Source organism: Bos indicus x Bos taurus, chromosome 17, assembly GCF_003369695.1.
Source record: "Bos indicus x Bos taurus breed Angus x Brahman F1 hybrid chromosome 17, Bos_hybrid_MaternalHap_v2.0, whole genome shotgun sequence".
Lineage (NCBI taxonomy): Eukaryota > Metazoa > Chordata > Mammalia > Artiodactyla > Bovidae > Bos > Bos indicus x Bos taurus.
Window position 1 is genome coordinate 65971646 of NC_040092.1, and position 14949 is coordinate 65986594.

The 14949-nt window shown below is 44.2% G+C and overlaps 1 protein-coding gene across 7 annotated transcripts in view; it reads right to left on the reverse strand.

Annotated features, from left to right (window-relative positions):
* SH3D19 (SH3 domain containing 19) overlaps positions 1-14949 on the reverse strand; it is a 209126-nt gene that overhangs the window by 36725 nt on the left and 157452 nt on the right. For 6 of the 7 annotated variants that reach the window (XM_027513429.1, XM_027513433.1, XM_027513434.1 and 3 more), the window contains 4 exons: positions 14476-14614; positions 14202-14364; positions 12144-13133; positions 1856-1963 (listed from right to left, as the gene is read on the reverse strand). In XM_027513429.1, the coding sequence (XP_027369230.1) occupies positions 1856-1963; positions 12144-12825 (790 nt within the window). In that variant the 5' untranslated portion in view covers positions 12826-13133; positions 14202-14364; positions 14476-14614. The remainder of the gene's footprint in view (positions 1-1855; positions 1964-12143; positions 13134-14201; positions 14365-14475; positions 14615-14949) is intronic. The other variant, XM_027513430.1, reaches the window with a different exon arrangement.

Sequence of the window (14949 nt, forward strand, 5' to 3'; positions counted from 1 at the left end):
ACCTCAGATATCCAGATGACACCACCCTTATGGCAGAAAGCAAAGAAGAACTAAAGAGCCTCTTGATGAAAGTGAAAGTGGAGAGTGAAAAGTTGGCTTAAAGCTCAACATTCAGAAAACTAAGATCATGGCATCTGGTCCCCTCACTTCATGGCAAATAGTTGGGGAAACAATGGAAACAGTGACAGACTTTATTTTTGGGGGGCTCTAATATCACTGCAAATGGTGACTGCAGCCATGAAATTAAAAGACCTTTGCTTCTTGGAAGAAAAGTTTTGGCCAACCTAGACAGCATATTAAAAAGCAGAGACATTACTTTGCCAACAAAGGTCCATCTAGTCAAGGATGTGAGAGTTTGACTATAAATAAAGCTGAGCATTGAAGAATTTATGCTTTTGAACTGTGGTGCTGGAGGAGACTCTTGAGAGTCTGCAAGGAGATCCAACCAGTCCATCCGAAAGGAGATCAGTCCTGAATATTCATTGGAAGGACTGATGCCAAAGCTGAAACTCCAATACTTTGGCCACCTAATGCGAAGAACTGACTCATTGGAAAAGAGCCTGATGCTGGGAAAGATAGAAGGTGGGAAGAGAAGGGGACGACAGAGGATGAGATGGTTGGATGGCCATCACTGACGCAATGGACATGAGTTTGAGTAAACTTAGGGAGTTGGGGATGGACAGGGAGGCCTGGCATGCTGACGTCCACGAGGTCACAAAGAGTAGGACATGACTGAGTGACCGAACTGAACGAAGTGAAAACCCACTAGATTTTGGTACCGTTAACTTTCTCTCTTCCTCATTTTCCATAGCAACTTTGTTCAATCTTCTCACTACTTGGGTTGGAGCCATTCGTTAATAAAACCATTAAGAGACTGAAACCAATATGATTCTTCTAGGTAGTATTTTACAGAGAGAGAGGTCAAACCCCTAAGCTAAAGGGGTTTCATGGCATTGCAGGGCCTGCCTACAGCGTAACCCTGGGATGCTGCAGGTGAAGGACTGGTATACTTGCTCCGCTGTTGGCAGGAACGCAGTGGCAGGGTCTCCTTAGACAGCCTCTGGGCTATGCAAAAGCGTTAGAGGAAATGAAATGAAAGAGGCTCACAGAGGAAGTGTGTGATTACCTGGAACCCACTGTCTGTCATTTGTGTACAGACATCTCACACACTTTTTCTCTTGGCCCTCTAGGATTCTCTCTTATAATAATATCAGATTTGTTTTTGTTTGCAGTACTTATTAAAACTCATCCAAAATTTCATGTAAGAATGTGAAAGTGGTTAGGGCTCTGCACTTCCAAAGCTAAGACCCTGGGTTTGATCCCTGGTTGAGGAACTAACAGCCCGCGAAGGCAGCCCCCCAGAAAAAATCAAGTAAGGAAGTTTATAAAACATGTAATGTTATACTAATTAAAAAGTCTTTTTATACATAGCTACTTTTTTATAACTTTTGGTTATTTCCTTTCAGACAATTCACACATAGCTATATTTAGATTATGCTGACTGGAATAATATACTCCTAACAGACATATACAATTGTATTTGCTATCAGTTTCAACTACTTCTCCACTCTGTCTTTACTACTGGCACTAACATAGGATATTACATTTATTCTGAGTTTAAGATTATTCTAATCTCTCTGCCTAAAAGGATGTTAAAGAGAAGTAAAATCTAAATTAACTGTACTAATTGTCTAGAGAATTATGAAAAAACAACTTGCTTTTATATGTTCTCAGCTATGAGTAATAATAATAAATGGCCGATTACACATAATTTCAGAAGCAAACATTGATAAATTAGCATATATTTCTCCCCAGCTCCTGGAGTGAAAAATAAATGAGGCAGAGAAGTGCTTACATTTTCCCGGTTTGGCTGGAATTCGAATCACAGTGGGCTTCCTGGTGGGTGCTGGTTGAATTGCTTGTTCCTTTGTTGGTTCTGTTCTGGTGGGGAGCTGAAAGGGATCTAATGAAAAACAGTTGATTTTGCACGTTTTAGTTAATATGGACTCAAACAAAAAACCTCATTCATAATTAAACAGTCATATTTCTCACGCCCTAGGGAAAACTTTTCATGGATAAACAAAATCTCAAGTTTGCAGAGACAAAAACAAAATCAGGGCTCATGAAAGGAAACAACTTGGAGCTCTGTAAATAATTTATACGGCTTTTCTTCCTCTCTGATGAGAGAGAGCCCGGACAATCTTCAATTATGTAGAAGCTATCTTTCACGGGAGTGTAATCATTTTATAAGTGTCTCCCTGAAAATGAGGGGCAACTCAAACAAGGAGCCCATTTCCCCGCACTGTGAAGCCTCCTGGATCCTCCACTCCGGTGCCTGTGCTAGAAAACCTCCCCCGAGGGCCGCCAGGGCCTCCAGGGGGGCTCTGCCGTCTTGGATTGAATAGTCAGGTAAAACCACACCTCACTAACATGAAATGGAAAGCGTTTTATCCTGGAAGTAAGGTAAGACATCTCCCTTCAAATATTTAATTTTGGGGCAAGGATATATGGGTGAGCATTCCTCCGTCTTAACTCATTCATTTAAAAATGGGCAGTATGTGCTTAGCGAGAGTATTTTAAACAAAAGCATAACCACCAAACTTCTTTTCCCCTTTTGCTCTGGCCACACTGCGTGGCTTGTGGGACCTTAACTCCCAGACCAGGGGCTGAATCTGGGCCCTCAGCAGTGACAGCATGGAGCCCTAATCGCTGTACCAACAGGGAATTCTCCCACCAAACCTTTTTGCTGAAAGAAACAATCTTTTTTTCTTTAACGCAAATGTTCTTTTTAGTAGCTTGGAAAGATGCCCGTAAACTTTTTAAAAGATGAGAAATCTAAAAATAAATAGATTAGCAAAAATAAAATCAAATGCTGTATGATGCATACGCATCCTCTGCACAGCACACGGGCCCTCATGAGGCTGCTTCTGCCTTTATTCCGCAAGAGACAGAATGAATGCATGTTGTATTTGGCACCTGTCCTCTGGATCTCACCTGTGGGAAGATGCTCCCTGTGAAACAATGCACTCCAACCATTCGTGGTCGGCCTGTTACAAGCCGCTGTTCAATAAAGCACCTTGTGCTGACCAACTCTTTTCAGGATAGATGAAAAGCTGAGCTCAGGATAAGAAGCCCTTTCAGCTCCCTGAGACTCGCCTTCCCTTCCACCCAGCTCTCAGGACACCCCACTCTCAGACCTGCCACCAGAGCCGCACCCACTCACTAGTCACTTGCTCTCACATCTGTCTACCATGTGCTACTAACAGTGAGAGATGGGAGACAGGACAGTCAAGTGCAATCCTACTTTATCTACCACCTACATAAGACCCCCAGGTGGCATGCTAGATAACACAATTACTATTAGGCTACTGGGGAAAAAAAATTAGATGACCCCTCTATGGAAACCTATTAGTAGCACATTAGTGAGGCAAGTCTTGTCTATGTTCAAAAACCCAAGTCAACATGGTCAAAACAATGTCAAACTTTCAGAAAAGGCTCTTACAATATAACCCCAGAAAATAAACAAAGCTCTTTTAGCTCTAACCAAATTCTTTAATCCCTTATTTTGTTATAGCATTATTTTTCATTTCAAAAGTAATAATTATTGTAAAAATGGGAAACATTGAGAAATATATGATAGAAAATCTCCTGTAATCCCATCCCTCTAGTAATCATTATTATCTAAAATTTGGTGTATCTGTCTACAGATTTTTTCCTATATCGCATTTTAGATATTTCTGTTGTTTTGGAGTTTCTGGGCTGCAGCACATGGCTTGTAGGATCTTCCCCGACCAGGGATTGAAGCTGGGCCACGGAAGTGGAAGCACTGAGTCCTAATCACGGACCGCCAGGAAGATCCTGATTATGCAGGTATTTTGAAAAACAAAAGGAGAATCGTTTTGTGTCTATTTCTTTGTGAGACAGGCTGGGACCTGGGACTCTGCTGCAATGCCTGCACCTGGACACACCCCTCCGCAAGCAACTAAGAAACCGCACGAGACTAAAATAACTGCACGCATTTGCAGTCGCTGCAGATTCTGGACGAAAGAGACTAAGAGACCAAAGAGCCCACCTGCCACTTCTGAAGAGCCCCAAGCAAAAGCAGGGCATGGCACAAGCCCCTGCACACAATACCGCCTAAGGGGTGGGAAACATCCATGCTACCCCTCCAGCTCAGAAGATAAAGAATCTGCCTGCCAATGCGGGAGATCAGGCTTCAGATCCTGGGTCAGGAAGATCCCCTGGAGAAGGGAATGGCTACCCACTCCAGTATCCTTGTCTGGAGAATTCCACGGACAGAGGAGCCTGGCAAGCTACAGTCCATGAGATTGCAAAGAGTTTGGACATGGCTGAGGGACCAAGACACACATATATCCCCCTCCAGCTGGACCCATGACTCACTCCATATCAGGAAGCAGCTTGGCCCCCACTGGGGAGCCAAAGAGCAAGGGAAGCTGTTGCTTGTTCTCGCTCCCCACTGCTACAGGAGGGGCCCCGATAAAGCCTTGCCTAAATTTCTTGTCTGGCCTCTAGTCAATTTCTATTGATTAAGGAACCCAAGAACCTGGGGGATAGGTAACATTTGTAACTCGCTCTTTTACTTTTTTTCATTCAGTATTGATTGAGTGCATGCTACGTAACAAATGCTGTTCTAGGTACTGGGAATATGTCAGTGAACAGAGCAAAGAACTCTGCCTTCATGATGCTTACACTTGGGCAGCAGATGGAGACAACAAACAATAAATATAACAGAAAAGTGACCCATGTGGTATATCACCAGGTGAGACGTGCTACTGATGAAGGGAAACACCAAGCAAGGGGGCCTTCAGGTGTGGGCCGAAGGGAAGCAGGCTGTATGTGAAATGGCAGAGCAAGGGGGTGTGCGGAGTGGAGGGCTCCAGGGCCCTCTTTCCAACAACTGGATTTTACATATTCTAACAGTTCTTCCAAGTTGAATAATACACATCTGGTCTTTGGGAAATAGCAGTGCTCAAGGATAAAAAGGGGTAGGTACCCTGATATGAAAGCCCATTATTGCAAATATTACCTGAACCGGAACTCCCTGGACGTCTCATCTGAGTACTGCTGGCCTAAATGGAAGAATCTGCAGACCCCATGTAATCTGGCACACATTTTATTCCAACACAGGAATATCATGTCTTTCCCATGTGCACAGCTTTCCTCCCTGCTCGTCTCTCTCTCCCCTGCTGTTGCCCCTGCTCTGCCTCCGTGGCCCTAGTTGGAACCTGCTGGCCGCCAAGCAGTGACCTTCTGTCCCCTCCTGTGGCTGTGGCACAGACTTCAGCATCCCCACCCTGCAACTGTGGCTGTGACGGCCCATCCTCTCAGAGCTGTTTCCTCCTGGGAAAAGGACCAAAACTCAAGAAAAGGATTGAGACTGACAGCCGCTCTTGGTGCTCTCCCAGTCAAGTAGCATATCTGCTCTAACAGCTGCTCTGGGGCCTTGTAAGCTGTTGGTCATTAGGATAGGTGTTTAGTTGGCGAGTTTAGGGGGTGAATGTGGAGGGAGAGGAACATCTTGAGTGTGGTATCACTTCAATCGTTCCCCAATTCATCTGAAATTCTGGGCCGGGAGACCACCTACGCTCTTTTTCACATTCCGGGAGTGAGAGCATGAGTAAGGTGGGCAGGGAAGGAGAAAGAAGCCACTCAAGTGCCCTCGGTGGGCTGGGCACAGGGGCTCCCAAATGTGCCTGCTCTTGGAGGACTGGCCTCAGGGAACCCCGTCCCAAATCCTGCAGGTCTCACCGATCACATTAAAGGGTGTAGTCATTTTTTTACACTTGCTGGGTTTAAACTTAAATACAAAGTATTCAAAATATCCTAGACATTCACTTTCTCTCTTCTTGGTCCTTATTTTTAATTTAATTTATTTTAATTTAAAGCTACTCTTTATTTTAAAGCTACTCTCTAATAACTGGCACTCAGATCACGGGTAATTATTCTACTATATATGTCTCTGGAAAAAAAATTCCTTCTCAATACAGAGAAACAAGAAGTCCCAGCACTGTGCTGTTTGGCAGGAGCGGGTCTGCTGAGTGACCGCCCCCAGCTGACTGCCTGAGTCAGCGAGCTGGGCATCTGCCTCTCTGTCCGTGCTGCCCGGGCTGCCATCCAGAGAGGCGTGCAGATAGGTGGGGAGGGCACACAGCACCACTGCAGTGAGAAGGTGGAGCCACAGGCCTGGTTTCGTCTTGATGATGCTGTGTGAGTCTCTCTCTAGATACACCATATGTTTACTTTTTATGTCTTTTCATGAGGGGCTATTTTTCTCCAACAGCAATCTAAGTAGGTGACCTAGAAAGCAAGGGTGGCACCTCATGTTTGGGAACTCCTGGCAGTGCCAGGCAGGAAACTGTCTACTATGGCATTTTTTTGTAGCAGCAAATTAATAAATAAATAAAACAAAACAACCTGAAATGTCCATCACTAGAGGAAACGTTGACTCGACTATGTTGTGCCCATCCCAGGGAATATCAGGCGGGTATAAGGAAACAAGGGTCAGACTTAGATCTACTGGCCCAGAGAGAAGACCTTAAACCTCAGGACTAAATGAAAAAAGCAAGCTGCTGAGTAATGGGTACAGTTCGGTAAAAATTTCTGTAAAGAGCAGGAAAAAGTTTATATATGCGTACATGTTTGTAAGCTTTGGTTTGGAACATTCAAAGGCACCAAAAGCTGCATACAACATGGTTCACACTGGCTACTCTGGGGGTTTGAGTGGATTGGAGAGAGATTAACTTTTTATTTTACTAAATGTTTATATCGTTTGATTCGTTACAGCAACTGTTACTTTGTAACTGAAAAGAAATCCAATAAATTTAATCACATGAAAAAGTTACAAAATTAAGCTGAAATAACACCTGTGCCAAATAAATTGAAACAAAAATCACTTAGAAATAAAAGGAAAAAATATGAAAATATTTGTCCCTTTAGTAACTTTTTCAAGGCAATAACAGCCCTAAAATTTTCCATAAAGTAACCAGAAAAACAAAAACTCTCTTTTTTATGGGGCTTTTACTCCTCAGTGATTCTATTTAATAGGAAAGAATGCAGACAGGTATTTTTGAATTTGCCTAATTTAGACATATTTAGTTCATAATAATTAGCTTTTATTTGTAATCTTGAATAATATAGTTGTTTAGAAACATTGTATTTTACTATTTTAAAAATTTCTTTATTTTTTAAAATCCTCAGCCTGTCATGACCCACAGGCTGAGGATCAGTGCAGGAGGCCATTTTTCCTCTGGGGCAAAGACAAGCGATATCTCTCGTAGTTTCTTTCATCCCAATTCTGCTTACGCCCAGCTATTTAAAGGCCAGGTTCCCCCAACCTCCCCTGACTACCCACTTCCCTCATAAAAGACAAGCTTTGTTAGCATTTTTTACATGGCTTCCAAAGACACAGGATATTTGCAAGTAAGTATGTGTTTTAACAGCAACAATAGCTAAAATACCATGAGTACGATCGATACTTTGTATTTTTCGCCTAATAATATCTTGGAGATTGGTCCACAGTAGGTCCATAGTACGCATACCAGGTGTCTGCCTCTTTTTTAGTTACTGCACAATAGTCCATTGTATGGATGCATCAGAATTTATGTAAGCGGTCCACTAAGGATTATTTCCAGTATTTCATAGGAGAAGTCCTTGATCTGGGGTGAAGAATAGGCCCTTGAGGCTCTGGAAATTGTACCTCCAATTGTGCATATATGTCAAAACAGTATTTTCAAAGTAGTAAAAGATTCAAAGGCTAATCAGATTCTCTGAGTTCTGTGATCCAGGAAGGGTTAAGAACCTCAGGGTCATAATTTTCTCTATCAAAGACTGTTTCCTCTTGCTTCTACAGAAAAAATCAAAACTGTCTGCAAAAGCATCTCCTAAGCAAGTCTAAGGAAAGCCCACGGCATCTTTCTCTACTGTTACTTGCAGTGTTTACTCAGCCCTCCTTCCAGCCCCTCGCACCAATGCCAGTTACTCTATACCCGCTGCCAAACAAGCAGGCCCCTTTACACCCATACCCGCGTGGGCTTCACTACCGGGTCGAGAAAAACATGATGGTAATGTAGTTTTCCGCCCATTACCTGTCTCTAATAATATGCTTGTCGTCATAATTGGTTTCACCATCCTTGGCTTGCTTTTCTGTCATTTTTTCCCCTTGAGTTCTGTTAATAGCAGAAATTGGCTGCTAAACTATTATTCTGGTCTGTGTAATGGGGCTGAGAGCAGAAGCATTCTGCTTTTTTGACAACTGGGTATGATTTGTAAAGGTGTGAAGAGGAACTGCTAATGCTTCTCAGCTCTATTACATTAACCTGGAAGGCATTCTAGCCAAGAAATGAATCCAATATTAAACGCCTGTTTTATGAGTTTCCCCTTAATAATTTTTCTAATCCTTACAATGTTTTCATAGCTTCAGTATTTTCTGATCTCTATTTCCTGAGATTAATATGGTAACTTCATTTTATGAAAACTACTTTATTGGATTTTCTTTCTTTCTGAGGGGAGAGAAAAAGAAGGAAAGGCCTATTTGTGAGTTTCTTGCCTTTCTCTGGGGTTCCTCCCCCAGTTTCTGGCTAATGCCAGAATGATTAGGCAAGTTTTCACAAAGAGACCATAATCCTTTACTTACAAAGACAATATTATTAATATACCATCAAAAAGTCACAAAGCCTTACAGCATAGGGAATACAGTCAGTAATATTATAATAACTGTATGATGGCAGATGGTAACTAGACTTATGGTGATCATTTTGAAATACTGAATCACCAGGCTATGCACATGGAACCAACATAATGTTGTAGGTCAATTCTACTTCAGGCTAAAAAATGTGTAGGGCTTCCCTGGGGGTCCAGTGGTTAAAAATCTGCCTTGCAATGCAGGGGAAACCAGTTTGATCCTTGGTCCAGGAAGAGCCCACATGGCAACTAAGCCAGTGCACCGCAACTCTTGAGCCTGTGCTCCGCAAGGAGAGAAACCACCGCCATCAGAAGCTCCAAAGAGCAGCTCCCACTCGCCACAACCAGAGAAAGTCTGCATGCAGCAACGAAGACCCAGTGCAAACAAAAAATAGTTTCCCTTTCTAAAAGAGTCACAAAGCCCCAATCATTAAATAAAAATCCGGAAGGGGTGGGGTGGTCAGAGCCACAGCGGGGGAGGGTGGGGCTGGGGACTCAAAAAAAAAAAAAAAGAAAAAAAAAAAAAATCCCCCTACATTTTGAAGAATTCAGAGATAATCTTGAATGCCTCTGGAGGCCAACAAGCAAGGAAGCAACAAGGTCCAATGTGTGCTCTAGAAACACCCCTCGCGTAAGCATGGTATGGTTGACGGTGGTTTGGAAGCAGAAGCAGAAGCTCGATTAGCAGGTCACTGCAGTTATCTGGCGGAGAGGGCAATGGCACCCCACTCCAGTACTCTTGCCTGGAAAATCCCATGGACGGAGGAGCCTGGTGGGCTGCAGTCCATGGGGTCGCTAAGAGTCGGACACGACTGAGCGATTTCACTTTCACTTTTCACTTTCATGCATTGGAGAAGGAAATGGCAACCCACTCCATGTTCTTGCCTGGAGAATCCCAGGGACGGGGGAGCCTGGTGAGCTGCCGTCTATGGGGTCGCACAGAGTCGGACACGACTGAAGCGACGTAGCAGCAGCAGTTATCTGGACCTGAAGATTAGAAACCTGGGCTAGTAGCAGGAGGGATGGAGATGAGAGAAAGAACTATCATAAGGTAAAACCAGCAGGACTTGGCAACTTATTGGATGTGAAGGGCAAGAAGTAAGACTAATAACCACCACTTAATGAGCACACACTGTGTTTCAGACAATGTGATAGAGCTTTCCTGCATAATCATATTTAATACTCGCAATGCCTCCACGAGGAGTATTATGATGTTTTATAGATGAGGAAACCAAGGCACTATGGGGTTAAGTAAATTGCCTCAGGTCCCACAGCAATTAAGTGGTGGACCCCAGCCTGCCTGACTCTAAATTCAAACAACTAGCCACTGTGCGTGACAGGTAGGGAGGCTCAAGCATGACCTACGGGGCTCTTTAGGAAGGCTGCAGTGTGACGGAGAAGCTAGGACAGGAGCAGAGTACAGGAAGGGGAGCAGGCTTAAAAGGAAGACAGAGGGACTTCCCTGGCGGCCCAGTGGTTAAGCCTCAGCACTCCCAGTGCAGGGGGCGCAGATCCAAGCCCCGTTTGGGGAACTGAGCTCCGGCATGCCATATAAGTAAATAAATAAAAATAAAAAGAAGACAGTGCTCAGTTCAGGATAACTCCACAAGCAAGAGCAATGGTTAAAGCAGTCGGGTAGGGCAAGCAAATTACACCTTTTACTGAAAGGTGCCTCAATAATTAAACGTTGTACAGAAATAAAGAAACAGAAAAGGCTGAGTAGGAAGCTCAACATGATGCTCATGTTGATGGATACTGTTGACCTTCCTTTTTGAAGATGACTGTAATTATCTGCTTGATGACACAGACTAAATTCTCAGCAATTATTAACCACGGTGCCATCAGCACAGACTCTAGCAGCTTCAGAAGGTGGTGTTACTTTGGCTTGTACTGTTCCCACCCCTTCACGGCTTCCTGGTATTGGATCTAACCCTCTCTGTCCTACTCAGAACCCTGTTAACGCCAAAAAGGTTTAAATAAAAAATGCTATAATGAAGACTTGAAAAGTTTTTAATGTGTTGCCTGGTTTAAGGATTCATGAGAATGTTGAGGTGCAACATGATAGAGTAAAAAATAAGCTAGACTTAAAAAGATGCAGCTTGAATCCTGCTTTGGAAAATTATTAGTTTTATGATACTGATTAAGTTAGGTGTTTATCTCACTCAGTCTGATATTCTTCATATGTCAATGAACCATGATGCCTTGCTGAGGGTTACTGTGAGGATTAAATTCAATAATGTATGTCTGGGATCTAGCAGAGGGTTTGGAACACAGCAGAAACTCAATATATTCTACTGTTTTTCTTTTCACTTCTTATGGACAAGAGGCACGCTACAGTCAGTTCCTACATTGTGTGCGTGGTAAATATTTAATAAATATATGGTTGTTATCACCTGAAATACATCTGTGCTCTGCAGAATTTGGTTTTGCATTACAGAGTTTATATCATTTTGATGCATCTTAAACATTTAGACAATAACAGCTAACCTTTTGAAAATAGTATTATGCTTATATGTTCATAAACTCTACCCAAATAAGTAAACAGTAGTAAATGGAATCTTACTGATGACAAGTAGAGCAGCTTGGTTTGGCAAATCAAAGATAAGCTTTACCATCACACTCTCCATCTGAACAGTGTGAGGAAAGGAAAAAAAAAAAAAAAGACTCTCTGCCTCTTGGGAAATCTATTTGTCCTAATTTTGGCAGGAAACTTACAACTGTTGTATTTTATTTACAAAACTTTAGCATTCCCAAGGGAAGGTGTTCTGTGAAGATTATGCAACAACATTTTACAACATATGGCTGGGTTGACTGCTCTTGCCAAAGTCCTCCGCAGGGCTGGCCCCTCTCCCGGCACTCCCTCAGGGCTCAGTCAATCTGAGGAGCCCTTCTGGGGCATGACTTTCCATCTCTGAGAAGTTTCCCCTACATCCCCCTCATGCTCCAATCTCCACTTGCCTGAGGAAGGAGCCAGCCTCTCATCTAGTTAAGTCCCTAGTCCCAGTCAGCTTATTCCTGCCTTGATGACAGTAATCAGCACATGTGGGACTTCCCTGGTGGTCTAAGACTCCGAGCTCCCAATGCAGGGGGTCCTGATTCGATCCCTAGTAAGGGAACTAGATCTCACATGCTGCAACTAAAGATCCCACGTGCCACAACTAAGATCCGGCACCGCCAAATAAATATTTTAAAAAACCCACGCATCTCCCTCTTTTTCTCTATCTCCCCACCTCAGATTTTCCCTTCGCTCTGATTCTTTCTTCCACCTAGCTCCTTGTTTCCTTACTGTTCCTCCCTGTCTCTACACACACACGCATGCATGTGCACACGTGTGCGTGTCCACACCTCAAGAACTCACTTGCTGGAAATGAAAACAGCAGGTGCCTTTTCAAGACAACCCTCGGAGAAGCTTAGATTCCTCTCTACTTCTGGGTTTTACTCACCCAGAACCATGTCTGGACCAACCGAGTCCTCAGCCAGGTTCCCAGATGGTGGGGGTAAAACATCATCATCGAAGCTGATGAGGTCGATGTCACCCGGAGGCTTGCTCTGCTGAGCAGGAACCGGGGGGCTGGCTGGGGGTCCCTCTCCCAGTGACCTGAAGGCTTTGGCTTGTGACGCCACCGAGAGTCGGGGAGGCACAGTGACCGGTTTCAGCAAAGCCACAGAGCAGGGGGAGGTTTCTGAGGACACTGATTTCTTGGGCAGTAAAGGCCGAGGAGCAGGAGTCGGGGCTTTCTTCCCACCATTGGGGCTCTCAGCCATGGGCCCTCCACCCAGACTCTCAAGGTTAATGCTCCGGATAAGGCCAGGATTTGGTTTCTTTGGCAATTCGGGCTTGGTGACGGGGCTGCTCCTTGCTTCTTTCAGCGGAGAGTGTGGGGAGGGGGCCCCCCTGAGTCTGCTTGCGGTCCAGGAGTCCCATTCTCCGGAGGCTCTACTGGCTGCAGGTTTGGGAGCCACAGAGGGTTTCCCTGAGGAAACAGCAGGTCTGGGCGGGATTGTGCGGGGCACAATTTCCGGCTTCTTGGGCAGTCCCGAGCTTTCTGTACTTGTCTGGCCCTCAAGCGCTTTGATCCTGGAAATGACAGTGCTGCGGCTCTGCTCTGCGCTCATCGTGTTCATCGCGGCCTGGCCCTCGGGGCAGCTGGCACCTTCCCACAGGGACGGGGGCCGGCTCGGGGCTGCCTCCTCCTGCGCGGCCACCGGACTGCTCCGGGAATTCTGCTCTTTAACGTGAGAATCTCTGGCCACTGGTCTGAGGTTGCTTTTTGATCTTGGTTTTGGCACTGGACATCTTGGAGCACTGGAGTTTTGTGGACAATTCTGTTCTTCAGAAATATCAAAGACGATTAGAGGCCCCTCGATTGTTGGAGGGTGCCTGGCTGAGATGGCGGGGGATGGCTGGAGGGGTTTCAGAGGTGCCTGTAGGGCTGACAAGACCAAAATGAACAGAAGCTGCAATGTGACTATTTCAAAGGAAAAAGACACACAGATTTAAAAAATATACATATAGAATAACAAGAGATTTTGGTTTCCTTCATTAGTAAAAAGTAATTCTAAAATCATGGGGGAAATGTTTATATTCAGCTTCCTGCAGGAGGGTTCTTCAGGCTGCATTTATTCATTTAAGAAATATTCATTATATAATATTTTAAAACATCATTAAATTCCTGATTCTCAGTAGATGTATCAATAAACCATCTCTCTTGTCAAAATTTTAACAATTCTTGCTTTACTTTTCCAAGGTAAATTACTCTTATCTGTTATCCTAATACAATGCCCCCCTCTTTCTTTCTGCCATGTGGCATGTAGGATCTTGGGCTCCTAGACGGTGCAGTGGTTAAGAATCCACCTGCCAATGCAGGAGATGCAAAAGACTCGGGTTTGATCCCTGGGTTGGAAAGATTCCCTGGAGTAGGATATGGTTACCCACTCCAATATTCTTGGCTGGAAAATTCCATGAACAGAGGAGCCTGTAACTCATGGAGTTACAAAAAGTCAGACATGACTGAATGACTGAGCGCGTGCACACACACACACACACACACACATACACAAATGCAGGATCTTAATTTCCCAACCAGGGATCAAACTCCACAACCCCTGCATTGGAATGCAAAGACTTAACCACTGGATCACCAGGGAAATCCCTACAAGGGCTTTTAAAAAGCCTAAAAGGACAACTTTTAGCATCCTACTAAGTTTAAGTTGCTAAATATAATGGCTTTCTCAATGGAAATAAAGGGCATCAGCATGAGTTAAAAGGATGATGTTTTTGTGATATGAACTAGGATGAACCCTAGAGATTGGGGCTGCAGCTTGTGAGAATGATCTATTATAATAATCACGGCAAGGCCAAATAAAGCAAGCACACAGTGATCACATACCAACTGGAAATCGAGCTCAATGAATTATGCACAAATTGCAAACTATTTTAAAGGCTGGAGTCTACTGATTACTTCCTGAGAACTAGGTCGGAAGGAAGGAAGACAAATTACTTGCATTACTTTGAGGCAGATGGTTGTCTATTTCTTCTGAAAAGTCAGTCTGAGTTGCTGAAGTAATAGTGTGCCGTGGAGTGGCAGCAGCATTATTATTATTTGTAGTGTTAACTTGAACTTGGTTGATTTCTTTTATGACTTGTTCATAAGATGGTGGGAGCTGCAAAATGAAGAATGAAGATTTTAAACAGCTGTAGGCGATAGCCAAGGTTCTTATCTTTGAACTTCATTTAAAAATAAAATGCAAAGAGGTAATGCGATATTTACTCACCTCAGCAGGAACCAGCTCACTAGGCCTCCAAGGGCCCGCTGCAGAAGCTGGGGGAAATGCCAGTCCTGGTGGGTGGGCTCCTGGAAACCACGAGGTGGGCCTCAGCGGCTCAGCTGCCACAATGGTGATCTCTGGGCGCCTGGAAACAGACAGAAGCCTCAGTGAGGTTTTGTCTATTTGCAAGTGTTCAAAGATTTATGAAAATAACTATCAGCCAAGAAAGTGACATAAAGCCTGCCAGTCACAGAAATGACCTGTCTGGCCTGGGCTGTGTCTAGCAGTATACCCAGACAGGCTTCGAAGGAGCAAATGACAGCCATCCTCCAAGACACTGGCCTCAGAGAGTTAGAGATACACCTCGAGCACACTTCACTCTGCCTTGGCTGATCAGAATTCAGATCCAAGACCCACACAACCTCGTTCTCCCAGGGTTCTGCTATCTGGCCTATGGTACAAACATAGGTGCATCGTAAG